This window comes from Ruditapes philippinarum, unplaced genomic scaffold (genome assembly GCF_026571515.1).
Source record: "Ruditapes philippinarum isolate M1 unplaced genomic scaffold, ASM2657151v2 ctg914_1_1_1_1, whole genome shotgun sequence".
Lineage (NCBI taxonomy): Eukaryota > Metazoa > Mollusca > Bivalvia > Venerida > Veneridae > Ruditapes > Ruditapes philippinarum.
The window spans coordinates 263,312-285,519 of record NW_026856575.1 but is presented as its reverse complement, the minus strand read 5'-3'; the positions used below and the strand labels follow the sequence as shown (position 1 = coordinate 285,519).

The 22,208-nt window shown below is 32.5% G+C and overlaps 1 protein-coding gene across 3 annotated transcripts in view; it reads left to right on the top strand.

Annotated features, from left to right (window-relative positions):
* LOC132747029 (transcription factor Sp8-like) overlaps nt 1–21,996 on the top strand; it is a 33,897-nt gene extending 11,901 nt beyond the window's left edge. The window contains exons 1-2 of one of the 3 annotated variants that reach the window (XM_060736339.1): nt 10,736–10,901; nt 18,281–21,996. In XM_060736339.1, the coding sequence (XP_060592322.1) occupies nt 10,875–10,901; nt 18,281–19,480 (1,227 nt within the window). In that variant the 5' untranslated portion in view covers nt 10,736–10,874 and the 3' untranslated portion in view covers nt 19,481–21,996. Of the gene's footprint in view, nt 1–10,735; nt 10,902–14,318; nt 14,452–18,280 lie in introns of those variants that run through there. The other 2 variants (XM_060736340.1, XM_060736337.1) reach the window with 2 other exon arrangements.
* The last annotated feature ends 212 nt before the right edge of the window (nt 21,997–22,208 follow it).

Below are 22,208 nucleotides of genomic sequence, written 5' to 3'. Positions count from 1 at the left end.
ACGTTTGTATATAAAAAAAAAAACCAAATTGTTCTAATTTTCATATAACTGCATGCAGTGTAAACAAACTTTTGTAAATAATGACAGAAACACTGACATTTGTAAACATAATAGTGTCGTTTATCTCGATGATTATTACGCCAAACGCTACAAGATAGTTACCTCCCTTCGCACCATCGTGCGGAAATAATTTAAGCCAATTAACCGGCTAAACCCATAAGCTTTTTGGCATTAACCGATTACGTGCAGGGAAGATTATGTTATTGGTCACTACTGAATAAAAGTGGATAGGACACGTACAGGTTCTTGAAATAAAAAAGAAAGAATAATAAAAAATAAGAAAAAAGAATAAATAAATAAAAAATAAAAGAAGAAAAAAAAGGTTAAGAGCTTTTAGAGTTCATTCCCGGTATATCATGCATGACATAAAGTTTTTTGTTTTTTCTAGATTCTACATTTTTTTAATATTTTTAAGCTCGGTAACAGTTTTAAGTCTTTGACGATTGTTTACGGTAATACAGAGTTTTGTCGATACGTGTACACCATACTTTAGTTCCATTCCCCAAGATTACTACTATTATCGGATCATTATTTAGACATCTCGTATTGAACGTGAAACCAAATCACACATCAGTAGTTCAAAATTACATAATCGGTTGAATCCAGATTGATAAATCTTTACGACATCTTTATAATTGGCAAAAAGGCGAGTCTGTTTGCGACACACACACACACATATATACATTATGTATATGAGACAATACATATATAAAGACATGTATTTGTAAAGTCGAAGCGTTCATTTAATAAGTCCTCTTGGAATTTTAATAGAAACATTGTTTGACAGGTAGACTTGGTTTTTCGTAAGTTTTATTTAATTTTATTTTTCAATATTTGGCATCTATTTTCTTATAATTATAAGTTTTTTATTTATTTTTTTATTTATCTATTTATTTATATTATGATTAAATTGATATGACTTACTTTCAACGTATTATTTATTTATTTTTTCGTTTTTTTTTTATCTTTTTTTTTTTTTTTTAGGATTTTTAAGTATTATTAACAATTATAATGGAGTTTTTTGAGTTCATGTTTAAGTTTTTTTTATCATTATTTATAAACAAGAAGACTTAATCGCTTTTTTGGCCCTTTCCGTCAAAGTTCGACTAAGGACCTCGACTCGGTCTAACCTGCGCTACAAAATTAAACATGTCAACAAAAAATATTTAAATACTGAGATTTATTTACATAGTTTATTTCATTATTTATATTAGGTAAAAGTTGGCTAAAATTCAGTAAATTTATAGATATAAAAGTAAAAAATATACATGTTTTTACATACTAGTTAGTATGATTTTAGAAACAGAAAGTACAAAATGTATATCTGTTGACATTATCTTGGATTTGGTTATAATTCTATGTCCGTTTGTATTACAAAATTTATTCTGTTTATCAAAAATCATTTTTAATTATAATATTAACGGAATAAACATTTTATTTGGCAGATTCAAATCAATACATTCGTTTTTTCATTACACAAGAATTACATCCTCTTTTTTTGTTTTGCATCAAAAGTCACCCGGAAGAACTTTTTTAAATCCGTATTGATTCCGGGACGATTATGTTAAAATGTTCCGATTGCCAATGATTTATTTAAATCGGAACACATCGCCGACTAAAAACTCGTCGAATATACATAATCATCTCGGACTTAACATGGATTGAAAAAAAATCTACCACGTTAATTCAGATGTAAACAAAAATAAACAGAGCATGTTATTATTTTATTAAAACGAATGTATTTATTTGACATCCAAAGTAAAATAAAGTTTATTCCGGTTATGTTATGATTAAAAAATACTTAAGACTATGAAAAAAAATTTAAAAATGCCCATTGACGTATAATCATAACAAAATCTGAAATATCGTCAACATGTAAACATTTCTACTTCCGGTTTCTAGAAACATCATGATTAGCATATAAATAATGAAATTTACTTTTATATCAGAAAATATAATTTAGGTGGGCCTACGTTATCATGGAATTGGTTAAGTCTACAACTTCAAGTACTAACTTATTGTTTGTGTACAATTCATGTTTAGTTTAAGTAGTGTACGTTAGACCGTTTTATATATCCAAGGTCCCTATCCGAAATAAGACGGAAAAGGTCGAGAAATTGCGACTTCTCAATCGTATATATTTGGCCGAATACGTATAATTATATTTTGTAGTCTGGAATATTAAGCTGTCCGGCTAGCTCAATAGGTAGAGCGTTGGACGACCCGGGTTCGATTCCCGGACGGCGCAGGTCACTTTCGTTGTGATTGATAACGGTCATTCGCACTGTACCTCTGCTCTTGCAAGTACAAAAGTAATCAGTTCCTTGCGAAAGTTAAGGCAACTAGTACTGGTAAACTGCTTGACAGACTGCCCATGAACGATGCGGTGGCTGAACTGTGCTCTGGTAAATTCAATGTGGCTAACTGCCGTTATCCGGAGTGAAAACTACCAACACCGCCGCCACTGGAATTATTAAGAGTGTTTGAAACAATTTATGTACGGGCTAGGCTAAGACACTTTATTCTTAATAGATTTGGGGCTGTGAGCTAATGTTGTTTAACCTGTTTGTCGGCAATTATTTTCAATTATGTTTCTTTTGCTTCAGAAGAATAAAATACGGCATTTTACTGATAAAATATGTTTTTTTTTCTAGCTCAATGTAATATTCATTATAATTTTGATGAAAAAAAATAAGATTTCCAATTAAGTCGCACTTCGATTATTTTCATTGAATTTGGAGTATTGCCATTATTCAAAAGGTCTCACATCTAATTGGTACCGGGTTGGTCTAACCTTTACACCATTTAAAATTATTTTGTATTGTTTTACTTAAAAGTCTGTTAAAATTGCCTTGACTGTTTGAGGCGAAACGAGAAAAAGTTGGTGCTATTCGGATTTTTTTTCGTAATCGAGAAGATACTTTGTAGGAATTTATAATAAAATCATTTAACTGTATAACTGTAATCATGTTTCTTTTTTTATATGATCCATTTAACGTTCATTGAATAAAAGTAAATAGAACTGTTATCGGGTATTAGAATCCCCTATGGAGAGATCAAACGAAAGTTACCCGGCTTAATCTAATCGTTACGCGGAAAACTTTAATCGAATGTTGCACAAAATAAGTGCAACAATGAGCAATAAATTCCGTCGATTAACAACTGTTAAGATTACCGTGGTGCATCCTTTTAACCTTACCGGTATGTGTACCGTCGTCGTACGGCATATTCTCTCACTAATTGACATAAGCGTCCTTACCAAAATTGGAGAATTTGTTAGAGTTGTTCTCAATCAATTCTTTATTGAAGTCAACCACTGATCATCCATCAAAAACATTTTGTCCGCATCATATAGGGCTATTTAAACAAGAATAAAGACCCGTGAAGTGCGTACTAATGCAAAGCGACGAAAACACTTGTTAAAGGCATAAGCGACGCCACATAGGAGCTGTCCCGCAGTGAATGACAAAGCCGCTTGGCACATTCACTGTGAAAGTACAAAAGATGTTTTCTGACTGGATGAACTTTTGATAATAATGGACAAAATTAAACAGAAATGATTTTATGCCGACATATTGTCATTGCTCGTGATTTTAACCTTTTTCCGCTTGATTTGAAATATTTACAACTAAAATGGTTTTTGAAAGAGAAAATATTTAAGCAGATGTAAATTGAGTTTTTTTACAAACACAGAAAATATTTTCACTTATTTAAGATTCATTTAAAAACTCAATATAGCACTTGTGTAACTTTTGAATATTTGTGTTGGTTGAAGTGCAACTTATAAGTGAAATATGTATAATTAATCAATCCAACAAACTAAAAAGGGATCTACAAAATAAAATATTTCATGGCAAATTATTTAGCAAAATAATCGATCTTGCAATTATTTTTATTTATTCAGTTATTTCTTTGCCAACATTGTTAAAAGAGCAATGTTAATTGGATATTAAATTGAAGAAATATACACGGTGCCAATATATATCCTTTTTTGCATTGTTTCGAAAATAATCACTTTGCCATTTTATCGGCTGATTTAAAACAGTTCTGTATGTTCTTCTCGCTGTTTGAATAGCTTAAAAAGCTTTAGACCAAGACATGAATGAGCATCAAATAATTGTAATATTTCTTGTTGTGGTTAATATTGATGGTGCTTTTTAGCTAAAAAAATGAACGAAAGGCAAGAATGTTGTCGTATGTATGTGTTCATCTTTTTTCCAAGACTCGTATTGTATATTTTCAGCTAAAACATTTAATTTGAAAATGATATTTTCATCGTAAAATTTTTTTGTCATTTCTTGCCCACATTTTGATGCACGTTAGAACAATGTTTCAATATGTTCCACCTATTTGTATAAATTCTGCCGAATGAATTGACTTGGATCAAACTTGTCTGAAACTTGATAGAAATGTGAACACGTATTTGCTATATATACAGTAAGGTCATAAGAAAATCCTTTTTTAAATCAATTATTCCATAGCCAAATTATATTCGAAAGAACTCGTGGTTCTCATAATTTTTAATTCATTTTTCGCATATATTTATTTTGGTAAGTAGATCACGACATGCAATTTGTTAGTTACATTTCTCTCTTGTTGCAGTAATGTTTTGAGACACATAATTGAAGTAAATTATCTTAAACTTTTACAGCTTAGATTTTCTTAATAGTTAAATTTTCTTTATACCAACGGCCAGTTTCATTAACTTTGTGCAATTGTGCAAATATTGGACTCCGGAGAGAAGCCCTGTATTACCCGTTTGACAGCGTACTAATTTTCCGTGTCACCCGCGGATTTATACTTTGGAATGCCAGATGATCGGTGTATCTTCCGGCGAATTACTCCGCATGAGTGCAAATTATTCCGCACGTTGCGGTGAAATTCTGTTTCAACTGACTAGATGTTTGGAGTTTATTTCTGTTTTTAGTATTTAAATTCGTCTGCCTCAGTAGCTGAATTAGTTTTTATTGTTTAGTAATCTCGTTTGACATGAGAAACCACGAGAAGTAATCAAATAGTGCTTGGTCCCGACTTATTCTTCACCAGCACGATAAGCACATGCAAACTATTTTTAGCCATATACAAAGACGCGGGTATAATTCAAATACGTATTTGTATCTTTTTCTCACGGCCTTTTTATGTGTAATTTTACAAAATATTGCTTATACATGCGTAAGAGTTTCAAATTCCATGATTTTTTATATTCCATATGTATGTTGTATGAAGAAGACGAAAATAAATAAATAAATAAATAAACAACAAAAATATGCACTTTTTTGTAAATATGTTTATCTGTATGAACAAAAAAGGGCAATTCCGGTAATTTATAGTGTATAAAGAATTATGAAAAAAGGTTTTTTGAGATTCAACATTTTAATTTAGAATAATTAATGCATAAAAAGGCTAAATAAAATTAAGACAAAAATACCCGAACTAGGTCTATATTATTATCCAATGGATTTCTTTTTTCTTCAATAAATGATAAACGATCTTGTCCATATTGAAAGATGTACGAGGGCTGTCCCATGGTTTGCACGGTTTTAACCCGGTTTGAGTGAAAAGCGTGGTAACCTAAGTAAAAGTGAACATATTTTTATTTTATTTATTCTTACACTGTACGAGGGACATAAAACTTTACTGTCAATCACGTTGCCATCTGTTGTTATATAAACATGTAATTCATGTGACAAATTTAAACGAAATTTGATGACGAGCCTCGCACTTGAACATGAAAAAAACGTTGAGTTACCTCCCTTTGACTTTTACCTGCTTTACATAGATTTCCATCTCTGCCAAGTCTCTGCCAATTACTTTGCATATGCATTATTATATGCTTGTTTCTAGTATTTCATTCCAATAGCAGATCGATATAAAATAAGTCTGTAACAATTTTAGTATTTTACTTACTCGAGAAAAAAGCGTGTTTTAAATCTATGTTTTGTTAATCATAGATTCACAGGTCAAAGTAAATCGTATTAAGTATTGCATAGTATAACATTTATTTATTAAACTATTGTCATCATCATGATCATCATCATCATCATTATTATTATAAAATTTAATGTATTATTTGTTTATATGTTTAACCTTATTTTGAGTTTATATAACAGATAGTTAAATTGATAAATACGGTAAATATTTTGTTAGTTCGAAAAAAAGTCTTCTCTATAACCCTTTTTTTAATAATGTTTATAAAGGTTAATTAGAAATCACTTCGTTACAATCGTTTTGTAAATCAATTAAGGCTGAAGGCATTGTTTAAGCAGGGTTCCATGAAATATACAGCCCCACCTATATTAAAGACCACCTTCAAATAAAGACCAAACTGTAAATAAAAAATACTCTTACACAAATCTTCATTGATAAAAGTACAATTTACAACAGAGTAAACTCCGAATATAGACCATTTGTCTATAAAGACCATGTATGGTATCTCGTTTGGATGGCCTTTATTGACAAGTTTGACTGTACTTGATAATATGGTAATTGACTTTTTTTTTCAAATACGTTGCTTTCTCGTTTCTATATACAGGCATTTAAAAGTTTTTAAAAAACAACGACAAAAAATAAACAAACAAAAAAACAACACACACAGCAACATGCATGAGAACACGAAAAAAACAACAACAAAAAACAAACAACAAAAAAACAACATTATAGTAATTTAAAAGCATCTATATTAAATCTTATCCATAAATATACACACCTTGGGTTTCTTCGCTTATTGAGATGCCACGCGTAAAAAAATAATGAGTCATGATACTTCTTCTTTTTTCAAATAACCAAATAACCAAATTTTATATACAAAATTGTACATTCATCAAAGAACACCCCACATGAGCTATTGCATTTTCTGTGTATATCTGTAAACATATCCAATAATTTTAAAAATACATCAAAAGGACTAATAACATCGAGCTATAGCTTTTACCTTTAATGGCACTTGGTACATTCCGATTTGTTAAATATAGCTAATATGACGTAATTATAAAATATTGTAAATTTGTAAGGTCTTTTTGTTGACGATTTATTAAAGTTTGACAAGTAGAAGGATTGTGGGGTTATTCTTAGAGGGCGGGATGTGAAGATAATTTAGGTGTCGCGAAATGTAGAAACAAATTTCCAACTCTTTGAAGAAGGATTTTGGGGAAAAGAATAAGAACAATGTTTTTTTGTATGTGTACATCTTTTTTCATTTGCAATCAGATTTACAATTGCTTGGCTAATGGTACACGTGTGAATTAAATTTAAATGAGAAATATTAGAAATCCTATAAGATGTCATCTATAATTATTTCTGATTTGCCGAATTACTCTGTCCAGATGCTAAAACGTATATAACCCGTCACATAAAAATATGTCGGATAACTAAATAAATTTTCTTTTTTATTAATATTATTCATTTTCAATAAAAACTCATTTGTTATTTCAATTTTAACGGCTAGAGCAGCAGTGAATTAGACATAGCTATTAGCTCTTTCAGTCGTTGAGGTACATAAAGAAAATTTGAAGGAAAAAAATGTGATCAAACCAGAAACTTCTGACAAAATTTCATTCGATATGTTTGCTGCCCCATTTTTTCGGATTTTTTGGTACTTTTTTCCAAAAACCCGTATGCTTTTACGACAACCTCCTTCACTACTTCACTTAACCCTCTCGCACGCGTCGTCCTTCAACCTTTCCTTATTTCTATTCAATGCTTAGCCCCTTTACATTACAGCAGCATAACAGTGTGTATTCTAAGCTTAATAATGGACTTCCGCCCTTTCAGGCACTGAACTGAGGGTACGGACCCCGTACTCATAACTTTTCTTCTTCTATATTTTCATACATATAAAATATATACATAACATATCCTAAAAGAAAAGAACGGAATATAATATATTAGGTATAAGATTTTATGACATTGATAGCCTTATGAAATCACATATTATCTACTGTACAGTGGTCAGCTTGACCCAATACACCACCTACCACCTCTGCATACCCAAACCCCGCCCCTCTTCATCACCCTACACCTCCCCCTCTCATAACCCCCACTCTGTCAATGCCTCTGTTTTTATTACTCGATTACTAATTTACCTTTTATATTTTCTATATTGTATATCTGCCGGGCATAAGCCAACTCAATGTTAAAAAAATGGCATCCTTCTAATATTGAAAGACATATTCCCATATTTAATAACTATTTCAATATGATTGTAACCAATTAAGACCACGCAAGTGTCTGCTCCACCCCTACCCCTGAATCTCCCCTTTCCCACTCGTACAATATCCCACATCACTACCCCCGCACCCCCGTAATACACAACACATCCGAGAGACTCGATCTTGACTATCCATATCTTTTCGTTCTTTTTTTTTCCCTTTTCGGTTAACGGATTTTCCATATTTAAGCTACGACCAGTTTTTTTAAACCATTTTCCCCACAAATAAACATTTAAGCGAAAGAAATGCGTAAGAAAAAGTATACAAATTCAAACATCAAAATTGTTCAGTTTTTTTTTTCTCTTCTGTTCATTCAATACGGTTATCAGAACAAAGCATTTATATTCTATTGAAGAAAAAAATCAAAATTTGAACAGTCAAGTTATACACTGATGCCAATTCGATTTTAATTGAATTTCATCTCAATTCTATAGTTTTTTTTCTTTTTTCTTCTAAATATGAATTGAAATTTGTCAGCGAGAAACTACGGCTGAAACCACGGGGCTTCGGTAAACAGCGGCACATCAAACAAATGACATACAAAACTTAAAACGTTAGTAAATATATCTGGAGAGAATGCGCCACTGATGATGTCAATGGGCTTTGTTTGAAACATAACTGAAGGTCTTTATCCTAAATATTGAGATTGTCCTTTTTTACGTTTTTCTTTTCTTTCTTTTTTTTAAATCTAAGGCCGAACTTGCAAAAATAGCAACACAGAAAATAAGTACAGACAAATATTATTAGTAAACAATGTACATGGTATAATGTATATATAATTAAAACCTTTTTCGCCGCCGGATCTACTCATGTGCGTGCTCGTGCTAATACATGCACGGGTATCCGAGGTCGTCCTTCATCGGAAAGAGTGTAACATGTTGTTTTTAGAAGTAAAACCAATCAGATTCGTGCTATTCTGTCTATTCGTGAACTGGGCTAAGTTTAAAACAAATTTAGAATTCTACCCTTACATTAATGCAGTTCATGCCATGCTATTATAAAGCTACCCTTTAGTGACCTTAATTCCTAAGTTAGCCTACACCCCCACCCCGGGCACACACACCCATGACGTTTAGTCACAGATATAATGAAAAAGATAAAATAACTGTTGGACTATTGTTCTGACTGCAAGCTTTAAGAACTACACGTAACCAACTTTCGTTCACGTGAACTGTACAAGCCACAGGACCTACCTGTAACTAACTTTCGTTCACGTGACGGTACAAGCTGTAAGACCTACCTGTGTAACCAACTTTCGTTCACGTGAACTGTAAAGCTATAAGACCTTCCTGTGTAACCTATTTTCATTCACGTGAACTGTACAAGCTATGAAAATATGTTTTTAGTTTTTACCCAACTTCCGTTCACGTGAACTGTAAAGCTACAAGACCTATATGTGACCAACTTTCGTTCACGTGAACTGTTCAAGCTATAAGACCTACCTGTAACCAACTTTAGTTCGCGTGAAGACCTACCTGTAATACATTATTTGTTTTGAACAAGCAAAAAGACCTACCTGAATTTTCGTTCACGTGATCAAAAACATAGACAATTTGTGTAATTCGTCATTTTTTAAGCCGCTACTCAGTAGACATCGAAATAAGCGTCAAAATTGTGTATAGTGTATCTGGGTGGGGGATTAATTATCTGAAAAAAATAGTGGTGTTAATTTTCACGTGAAATGATTATCTAAACTATAACCACAAATATATAATTTCAAAAAAAACAATATCAAGCATGGAAAATAGTGCGGGAACTGACAAGTCGCATCTTTTCGCAAGACTTTATTAAATATCATCGAAAAGTGAAACATTTATCGTTGTTTACAATTCCTCATGAAATTTTGAAAATAATTTCTACATAATTTCAACTATTTATCCCTTGATAATAACTATTATTTTCATAATTATGAAATTTAGAAGAAAAAAAACAACAACCTACTCTTTTTGCGTTGTTAGGTTTGACAGAGAAAGAAGTACGTGTTAAAATGCTGGAAGTGTTTTGAAAATTTGTCTTCTGTAATCAAGCACGAGTTTAGAGCATCATTTTTTATCATGTAATACCATCAAAAGATTCACTTTAGATCTAATTACAATTATTACAGAATGCTGTCCATATCAGTACGTAATCAGGTCTAATAATTTCAAACTCGTGTTAAATTAATCGTTGTTATTCATTAGGAGTTTTATCGATGTTTAAATCTCACAGAGCCGTTGCAGATACATAATTCTATTGATAATATCTTTGACAAGTCTTTTCATCCAGGTTTTGACCAAAAACACGCCCACTGCCGCCCAATTCCGCCTTAATGATACACAGGTTTATAAAACACCACGTTGTGAAACTGTTTTTCCAAAGAGTATAATTTTAGACCAATCGTTGGCCGAGACACATTCAATGCGGCGTGACTCCGCCTCTCCCACCTCCTATTATCACAGAGGAACGCCCTGTATTCATTACACTTCCCTCTTTGGTATTGAAGATGCGATTTTATCGAATTCTTGCATTATAAAATCTGTTTAATCTCCAAACAAGGTTAAATGTGTATGATAGAATTTTGGACAGTGAGAGAGATAGGATGTTTTAATTTTAGTTCGTAAGAGTAAAATGACCGGAGTCGCCGCTTTAGTAGGGGTAAGCTTTTCTTTTCATGAACTATAAGAAAACTGATGACAAAAACTTCATTACTGTAACACTGAACTTTTCTTAACGATGTTAAACCAACATCACTTTAAAGTAATATGAAAATGAATCCGTAATTATGGAGAATGTTCCTTGTTTGTTTGCCAACGTTTAATCAACGGCGAAAACGAATTTTTCTAAGTAATAAAGTCGTTTGTAGAGGAAAAGGGGGCGTTCTTGTGCCGGTGCTTTTAAATATACCACTGCAAAAATTTTCATGAAGAAGGGGGCTAGCAAATTAAAATGGGATGTAGTGGATGCTGTTGTTAATGTAGAACAGACTTACTGCCAAATTGCCAATCTTTATGATGTGTTTAGAGTGAGTTAGGTGTTGTATGGCTTAATGATAGGATTAATTAGAATTTATGAGCCGCAAGGCGGCGTTGTGTATACGGAATGCACGGGTTTTACGTGCTTTTCTGTAAAGTATGAGAATCGTGCTATCATAATTCAGGCGGCACGGTGAATTTATTTACTGTTTCAGTTCTAAATAATGCTTTGAGAAATTTATTTCTAAGACTTTTGTTGTGATGATGTTCCAAATGATGTTAATCATATATCTTGAATAAGATGTTGTTGATCAGAGTTATTTTCAAAAGAAATTATGAGATCTTTGAACCGATTGTGTTAAAAATATCATGATGACTTCACATTTTTTATCAGTGTCTTTTTGTAGAAGGAAAAAAATGTAATGTTTATATGTGATTAAAATAAGTGTATAAGAAAGCATTATGACCTAAAGGGAAAAAGGTGGTTGAAAAACTATTCAGTCTAATTTTAACCTAAATGTTTCTAGAAATCTCCTAAGTTGCATAGCTATTGTAAAACACAAACTCTATAAATAGTGTTGTTTTGTAGAAACAAGAATTCATCTGCCTGCCTATAAAAATCACTCTGGAATATATTTTCCTCTCAAATAATCCTAGTTTGTAAAAAAAAAAAGAGAGAAAATTTACCAGTTTTAATTCTAGAAAACCGTCTCTGTAAACAAATTGTAGAATAAAAATTCTCTTAAAATTTGGAGAATATGAATAATGTATAAAAAAAGACACATTCAAACCATACACATAAGTATTTTCTTTCTACCTTTTTTCTTTGTTTTTAAAAGTGATGACGTAACAATGGTATTTATTCGAGAATTTCAATGGACGTCATTCTTATCTAAGTTGTACAAAAATCATCCACATTTTAAAACAATTATATCAATAATTTCAATAAGTTTGTCTCTAAAATGTTCCAGAATTTATCACGAGTCACCATTTTGAGAAACCTGGGTGTGCAAAGATTTTTTGTTTGGTTGCGAGGATACATTTTGGAACAACTGAAAAAAAAAGAAATGTGTATTAGATATTTACATGTATGCATTTTTTTAAATTCTAACTTTCGTAAGATCAGTAAACTGATAATTTTGATAAAAATATTAAATTTTATAGCTTTAAAGTTTAAACTCACGTGTTTTTAGCAATTTGCTTAAAAACTATGAAATTGGACTTGATTGGCATATACATTTAGTGAAATGTGAATGTCACTGTAATTCACGTTATGTTATCATTACTTTTGATTCACGTGTAAACATTGAAGTTGAATCACGTGTAAATGTCAACGTTGATTCATGTGTTAACAGTGACTACGATATGTGATGCAAATGTAAAGATCAACTATTAACAGATATTCCACAAGTGTACACACGAGTAAATATTAAATACTCAGTATGTCTCTTTTTTTGGAAATTCAATGTGTGACTTTGTCTTTAGAAGAAAACTGAATTAGTTATTTGCTGCCCGTACATTAACAAAATTTGCTATATCACCTTCAACTTATATTACTTCAGAAAAGATCTACAAAGTATATTTTCTAAACCCCGGTCTTTTATCTTGTCTTTACATTTGAATGAGTGAGTGAACGAACGAACGTACGAAATAGATAGATATGAATGAATAGATATGATTGTTTGTTTGTTTGTTTGATTGATTGGTTGATTGATTGATTGATTGATTGATTGATTGATTGATTGATTGATTGATTGATTGAATGAATGAATGAAATCTACGTTCCGTTGAAAATTCAGCATAAAAGACATCACAGTTCCTTGCTTGCTGTACACGTGGGAGTCAAGTTTCTAACCATCCGAACAAGACGAGTCAGTTCAAAGCCATGTGATCACTATATAAGCATTTAACACGATTGCTAAGAAACGAATACTTAATTTGTTCACGAAAGCAGGCTCTTATTTAATTCAACGAAATCAATTTGTGGACAGAAGATATTATGAAACAAATTTAAATTAAATTTCTACAGTTCACAATAAACAAACTCAGTATCACGTTTCCAAATTAGATGAGCTTTATGTACAGAGCTATGATATATCTTAACCTCACCACCCTTAATATCTTAAATGGACTTGTCCGTCTTGTCCATCTTTCAATTTGGACAAAACCATTTACCATTTTAAGGAAAAATTTCAGAATAAGCGAACAGTGCAGACCATGACCAGACGACACTGATGTGCCAGCTGGTCTTGGTCGGCACTGGTCACACTCCGCCAGCAGGGTGAGGGTTAGGATTCAGTTTTATTCAAGCATCATTTAAGACATATGAGAACTTATTATGCAACTATAGTGTAATTATTTTATGTATGAAAAATAACATTAGTTTTCTTTCTTATTTGAAATTTTAGCTCTAGTGAATGTCATAACGTATTGTTCTCACAGGTATTGTATATCAAGACACCGACCCCCATCTTCTGCTGCAAAAAAATAATTGGTTTGTAAAATATGTAAATGGTTACACCGATTTAATATACAGAGCTTATCTTATAACATTTTATTATGAAACATTCATTTCAGTTTCTAAGAAAATTGGTTCCTTTAGTTCCGTCAACCAATTTTCTCCGGAAAACAAAATTCGAGATGATGTGTTAAAATAATCGTTATATAAAAGTTAAAAAACAACACATTTTTCAAGGAAGTTTATTACTTACATTTTTAGCACTGAAAAGCACGTAAGAAAGTATTTTCAAAAAGTATGCTAAATGCTTCAACAATATTTCTTAGCTCATTTTAATATAATATTTTCTCTATTGGTGTACAAAAAAATCAAAACGAAATTTTCAGTATCCTGTACTATAAAAACACGTTTTAGATATTGTTGTTTGTCTATTTAAATCAGCACCATTCCTCTGCTTTTTAAGATATTCACCACATCTTAGCAATTATATTTCTGCTTGAATCATTTATTCAAATCTTTAGGTGAATTTTGATGCTGAAATTGGTAATCTAATCCTCATGAAATCCGTATTAACTTCTTATATTTGGACATTTAATAATCCACGAATACGACCTTGAATAAGACCACAAAAAAAACCCAGAGTAAATACCAAAACAGAGCGTTTCAACCGAACGGAAAGAAAGGTTCTTGTATCAATAATATTTAAGGATGTTTATTTAATGAATAGGGATTTAAATTAAAATTTACAGTAGCCGGATTTTGAAACAAATTTTAGGTAGGTGATTAAAATTGCAAAGTTTTACATCTAGAAATACGGTAAAAAGAATTAATAATGGTGTTTAGTACGTTTAGAGAGTTAAGTCTAAATAAAAAAGTTTCAAAATGTCGTCTGCAAAAATTCACAGCGCCTGCTTCTCTTTCTCAACCCTTAAACCTGTTGAATTTGTGTAATGGATTCACCTAGCTATCCATTCAAAATTAAAATAATTTTAAGAATTCTGCAACTAACAGTATAGAGTTAGGCCAGATTGCACGTGCAGGACGTGCATACTGGCCTGGCAAAGGCTAATCACTCTCCAGCAGGAAACGGGTTAAATTCTTACCTTACTGAAAAAAACCGTGTACCACATTTATACCTTTTTACCCCTACCACGCTTAATATCTTAAATAGATTTGTCCATTTTTCATTTGGGCAAAATTATTCATCATATTTTGATTGAAGAGCGAAAAACGCAAACCAGCGCTGCTCTTGGTCTGCACTGGATCGTATTGTTAGATTCTATTTGCCGTCAAGTTGTAATATGAACAAAAGAGATAGTAAAGTAACTACAATATCTTTTCTTTAACATTTGTAATTTTTTTCGAACTGTGATTGTGGCCGCAGCATGCAATATTTAAAACGCTATTGATTGACAGTTGCTTATTAAATTGGTTAAATAAATAAAAAAAATCGTTTCAAGCAATTTCTTCTATCAATATTCCGCCAAAACTCGACAAACAAAGTTAAAATCCGTAATACCTTGTATGCTAATAAGCGTTTCATGGTATGATGATAATTCTCCGTAAGTAGTAAATCAATAAGCGTTTGAGATATAATGATATTTTTTTTTGCACTTAACGAACTATCTCGCTTGCACAATTGAAACAATTACTTGCATTAGTAAAGGAAAGACAAAACAATTTCCTGGGAATCTAACAAGCTATCTTGAATGCCAAGGATTCAAGCGAACAACTTAAAAAATGGCTGAAACATTTTTCATTGGTGAAAATTCATTGAAAAGAATACGTTTACTTACAGTACTGGCACCATTTGTGTCAGGATTTCTCCGGTGTCGGTAAACACTGGCTCTGTAACGTGCAAAGATACCACACAAGATGTCGGTTTGAAGCTTTGCACAAACTACATACATATTTTAAAAATTGAGTAACGGGATTCAAACTTCACCCCCTGGATTTGAAGTCGGGACATTTTTACCACTTTACTACTAGCTTTCCTTCAGATATCATGCTTACTATGGTTTCTAATGGATTTGTGGTTTCAGCCCATGTTAGGTAAACCGACGTCATATGTTAAACTATAGAGCCATCCAAACCACGGTGTATAAAACTAATTGAAACAATAATGCCCAAGTTACTGGTGTATACCTTACTTTGCCATTTTCGTGACTTACTCAACTTGTTATCTGATCAAAAATGGTTTTCGGAATCAATTTTGATAAAAAGCGGTATGGGGAAATCCGGTACAAATTTTCTACTTCGTTCCCTTAATTAACGTACAATGAATATCAACTCTTCAACTAGAAAAACACTGTTTGGTCAGTGCTCTTGCAAAATCAGCCAACCTTTTAGCAAACGATAGGAAGCGCTTGTAACTCCACTTTTTATCGGGGAGATTAAAGGGCAATCAAATCATGGCCGTATAATTTAAAACCGTTTGATCTTTCCGGTGTTCATAATATTACGAATCGAAAAATTAAACGAAATGATTATCGGAAAATAATTTTCCGCTTAGCTAGTAATATTCTATTTTCTAAAGCACAGAGTGATTTATGAAAACCATGATTATTTTATGGCTTTTTAAATAAGGTCATAAAGTAAAGAAAATATGTCTCTTGAAAATCACTAGACGGAAAACGAACAAATTAAATATTTTCTCTTCTGAATGGTTTGTTAGGGAATACAAAGGGGGAACGTTTTTGCTTCTGGTTGTTTATATATTCGAGAAGTTGGAATTATTTTTAAACCAGAGTCGTTGGTTTAATAATGATCGGTCGGGTCCTTATAATTAATAATTATTTCATCCTTCAGATTCAGTAACTAAAGGCTGATTTTGGCTCCCAGATCTTCAAATATGCTTTAGTTTTTTTTCGTAAAAAGTCTTATGTTAATTACATTAGCTGATCAAAATCAAGTTTAAGTTTAGTTAAGTCTCCTTTTGTTTCGTACATCTTGTACATGTACAGCATTGTTTATTATATGCTTATATGCCTGAAAGGCCCATATTTTAAATAAGTTTTTATTCTTTTGTAGTCTAATCTATTATGTTCTGTTCTGTTTTGTTCCGTTCAATTCAATTCCATTCTATACTATTTAACTCTATTCTATTCTATTCTATTCTATTGATGTCAAATCGGAGCAAATGTTATAGCACATTCTGTAGATTAAAAAAATATGTTGCAGTTTTGCTGTACATGTACGTGTATCTTCAAAATGCTTTCGTCTAAGATGGAATAATGATAATGTCTTTGTTGTTGAATTCAAATTTGGTGGGGTTGGGTGGGCTTAGGGCTTTGGGTAGGGGTAAGAGGAACTAAATAAAGGATATATTCATAAATCAGTACTCTAAAGTCTTAAAAATCTTTAATTGAGCAATTTTGCAAAACTTAAGCGTTATCTATTAAAGATGCTTTATGAAGTATTGCTGGGATTTTTTAAATTTCCCGTTTAAGGCAAGTTTTCAGAGCTTAAACCAAAGACTTAAGTTTGAATCCCTGAAAGAATGCCCGGAGAATCCCTTATTTCTACTCCACAAGAAAAGCTGGAAAGGCATTATATGGTCTTTATAATGTGTCGGCTTGGCTCCAAGTCTAACCATATGTTTGAATTTTAACCCAACCTTAAAAGACCACCCTTTTATTGTAGCAGAAACACTTGTTTTATTTTATTATTGGTATAGATAGTTTAAGAGGAGCGATGTCCTAGTGGTTAAGGTGTCTGCCCCTCAACCCGGGGATCACGGGCTCAAGCCCTACTCTGTTCACGACCATGTTTCTTCATATGACACCAGTACTGGTTGGTACTAGGAAGCGGACTCGAAAGTGATTAATATAAATTTCTAGAACTTGTTTTGCAATCGAGCTTAAATAAATATGTTTAAACAAAATGGTATAGGGAGAGTACTTCCGAAACATTGTTTGAGAGTCTAAATTTTATCGATTTGAATACAAATTTTACAGATATTTTCTAATGGATTAAAATAAAATGCAAAGGCAATGTAAAAACTAATTCATTTTATTAGAGGTTAAGGTGTAGAAAATAATGCTTCTTACTTTTTAATGTTGATTCTCATATGCTTGGAATTAAATCGGAATTAGACATAAGTATAGACAGTTTGTAAGCTGTTGTACGCAGATAGGAAAATCTACAAGACGAAAAAATAGTTGAAGAATTAAAAGTAAAGACGATCCCGGCAAATTAAAGGATGATCGCCTCATTCCCATAAACGATTATAGCCAATTATATCCGAAATTTGTCCGAGAGGTTGCGTGAAATATGTAATTATTCAAGCCAGATTAAAATTAACGAAAGTAAAATTACAAGGCTCAGGGTTTATTAACCACGTTAACAAGTTTAAACTTAAATACATCCATTGACCCCTGGGATTCATAGTAATGAATAGGTCGTTTTTCCTGTTGTCGTAGCGGTCTTTGATCGTGATGGATTTAAAAAAAGTGTTACTACGTGCACAATTACATTTGCATCTTTGTGATTCCAAACTAGCAACAACTTTAAGGTACAATATATCATGATAGTACTTAGATATAAACAACATATCAAAGCACTGAGATTATCATGTTACTAAATATAGGTTTTATCTATTTCAGGACATACATCATCCGCTAGGAGGCGCACCACTCGCAATGCTTGCCGCTCAGTGCAATAAAATCACATCAAAATCACCACCACCATTGGCAGACGCTGCCGTTGGTAAAGGATTTTATCCGTGGAAGAAACCAGAATCGTCTGCTGACCCATCAAACTTTTTACTGGTTCCACAGCAAAGAAGTCCATCGTTTGCCCCGACCTCATCTCCAAGTTACGTCAGAACGAGTACCAGCATTAACGGAAGTAGTCCGTACAGTAACGATCTGTTGTATCCGACTAGTACAACTTCTGGTTCACATAGTCAAAGCGATTCGCCACAAGCATCTTCGTACCTGCCTAAAATGCACAGCGATTCAGCTTGGACTGATAGTGGAATATCTGGGATGTATTCTAGAGTGGCCGGAGTGTCGGCACAGCATTATGATGCCTGGGCATTCGGTTTAGGTTCGAACTTGAAAACGGAGGTAGCAAGCTCCGTTAATCCAGTGGCGCCATTTTGGGACATGCATTCTGGAACTGGGAATTTATATCCAGAAATGACGGCGCCTACATCCGGTCTACATTCACAAATGTCTAGTTACCCTAGTGATTTAAAATTAGGACACTCGCTGAGCTCAAGTACAAATTCACTTTTCTCAACCGGGCAACAATTGTTCCAGGACCCCTATAAAGCAATGTATTCTTCCCCAAATGATATAGGTACAAGCGCAGTCAGTCCATTTCTTTCCAGACCTGGACTTACAAACATTCCAAGTCCTAAATCTAAACGGTATTCTGGGCGCGCAACGTGCGCATGTCCAAACTGTCACGAGGCAGAACGTCTCGGTCCTGCAGGCGCTCATTTAGTGAAGAAAAACATTCACAGTTGTCACATACCCGGATGTGGAAAGGTTTACGGGAAAACGTCACATTTGAAGGCTCATCTGCGTTGGCACACAGGGGAACGTCCGTTTATATGTAACTGGTTATTTTGTGGAAAGCGATTCACGCGCTCAGACGAACTACAACGTCATTTGCGCACGCATACCGGCGAAAAAAGATTCGCATGTCCCGTGTGTAATAAAAAATTTATGCGCAGTGACCACTTGAGTAAACATGTTAAAACACACAGTGAAGGTTCCAAAAAAGGTGACAGTGACTCCGAAGAACAGAGTAATGTTGAAGATATTTCAAGCTCCAAATCTATGGATAATAAGTAGAAAATAAATGGAGTGCGCTTATTAGAACAAATACACTTGTGTGACAATTTTTCGGGAAAAAAAAGATAAAAAAAAAAGTGTCCTGCTAATAAACGATAAGAAAAAAAAATATTGAAAAAAGTGTTCAAATTCGTTTTGAGTACTGGTTGAAGTTAAAGTTATTATATAAGTATATTATTATACATGAAGGAACGCTATTTTAGCTTCATAACAATAAGGACAAGTTCTTGATTTGCGTTATTAAACCGTTTTGTTTATGTTTTTATTATTATGAAAGTAAACAATATCAGTCCATATCGGTGGCATGTTTCATTGACTTTAACTTGTGATGCTGCTGTGAAAGATGTAATTTCGAAAATTTTATGCTACTGTATTTATATAATTTAACCTTCATAAGGTTTGGTAAATAGTGAATATATGTTTGGCAGGAAATTACACAATAAAATAAAATGTCTGGTCATATTAAATTCATGAACTAATAATAATTTTATTTGTTTTACCATTTTTAGAGCACAATGAAGATGTAAACTATATTTAATTTGAAAAATTCGAAACTTTTAGGACAAAATCAATTTTTCAAATTACCTCTTATAGAATAATGTTTAGGACATAGGTTTATTTTCTGTATTTCCTCCTCATTTACTTAAATGCTGTGAAATTGCAATATATTTTTGTCACATCTGTCCGGCTGTTTGTTATGAAAGAAATGTCTTAAAAATTGTAAAACATATTTCATCCAAAGTCAAACATATTCGAATAAAACCCATATGAATTTTATAATTCCGATTTAATAGAAGAATTGTGTTCTTGTAACTAGTAAAATGTATATCTGATTTTGTGCTGATGTCGGAACAATTTTTATTATATTTTTCGAAGGTATTAATTTAGATTATTGCGCTATGTATTGTTTTAGTCCCTATATATTGTCAAGCCGAGTTTTGTTTTATGTTCTTGAACACGTTTTTATGAATTTATTTGTTTATTAATTTCCTGAATAAATAATAAATATGACAGGGCTGGCGGAATCTGATTTTGACTTGTCCGTTTTTATCTGACGCATTTCTTAACTTATCTGTATATTTATATAATAAATTCTTGAAAATTCTATTTTGCCGGACCGGCTGTGGGCCAACTTGGGTAATACGGACAATTAATTTTCCGCCCTAATATGATGCCCGTTTTGCCTTAACCCATTACTTCATGAGCTTTTTGTGAAAAATGGCTGTTTTCATTGAAAAGTCTCCTGTTACAAGTTCAAATTGCTATAATACTATAAAAACTGCTTCAACACTAATCAAACTTGGCACAAATGTTGACTGGACCATTGCCCTTGCAACAACATGCTCAGGCTTAAATTTTCTGTTACCATGGCAAGGAGGGGACATCTCAAAATTGCCAAAAATCACTATTTTGCGTTGATTTTTTCCATCAAAATTGATTTCAAAGTGCTGCAACTTCTCAATGGATTGAAATAGAGTCAAATGCTTTTCAGCGTTGGTTACACGTTACCTTATGATCAATCTGGGGTCATTTACAGCCTCTCACAAGTCCAAAATTTTCTTGGCGATGAGGGGGACTCCGCCCCCCTTCAAACCCCCCAAACAGAAGGGGGCACACCCCCCTTCTGGCAACCCCCTGATGTATATTTTGGTTGGGGGGCCGCGCCGAAAAAGAGGTCACTTTTTTTAACAACATTTCTCAAACAAAAACAAGTGTTTGGGACCTAAATAAGGCATTTCTTCATCATTTGAGACAACAAAAGGGGGGGGGGGTGAAAAAGGCGTTAAAAGGCGTGTATATGAAGTAATGGGTTAAGTATTACATTGAGGTATTCGTTAGCAAACTCGTCATACGACCTTAGTTTCTCACCTTAAAAGTAGTTGCATGTATACTTATTAAATTAATTAATTTATCAATTAATTAAGTTTAATGCAAAATTATGCATGGGAAATAGTATTAGATTTTATAATTACTTAAAAAGCATCTGTAATTTGTGATTATACATATATACAAATATTTGTATAAAGCATTATATATAATTATATAATTTAAATATCATAATTTGCTGAATTGTAGAATGTAAATTTAAATTTTATCTATTTAAGTTAATTTGTATAGATATGATTCTAATTTCAAGAAAACAGTTGTTTCTTGTGCTCATATAAACATAGTTATGATAATTATACATATAAGGGTATTATCAACTCGTTAAATTCCGGCAAACTTCGCCACTTTCATTATTCAATAACCACTTTAGCAGACAAGATTTAGTTCTGCTCAAGGTTATGTCGACGCTTATTTGATTCCTTTTTATGTCACGGAAAATGGCGAAAAATGCCGAATATTCACGAGTGGATAAATAGATGTTATACCATAATACACTTCCGGTTCACGGCGTTAATTATTTCGAATGCTTCCAAATCTATTATTTGTAATTTAAGATACGCTGCAAATTTTACATTTTACTTTATTGTTTGATTATTACGTGATAGTGAGTAAATGGATAAATTTGACAATTTGTTGTTGTTGTTTTTATTGTTTTAAATATTTAGTACACATTACGCATTTGTAAACATGGGACTTTCATGGAAAATGTATATCAAAAATACATTTACCATCCGAAGTTTTGTCATTCGAAGTTTAAGAAAACTAAAAAAATAATAAAGTACAAAAACTGAGCTACCAGCACTATGTTCAGACACTGGTGACAAAAATGCTAATTTCTGTC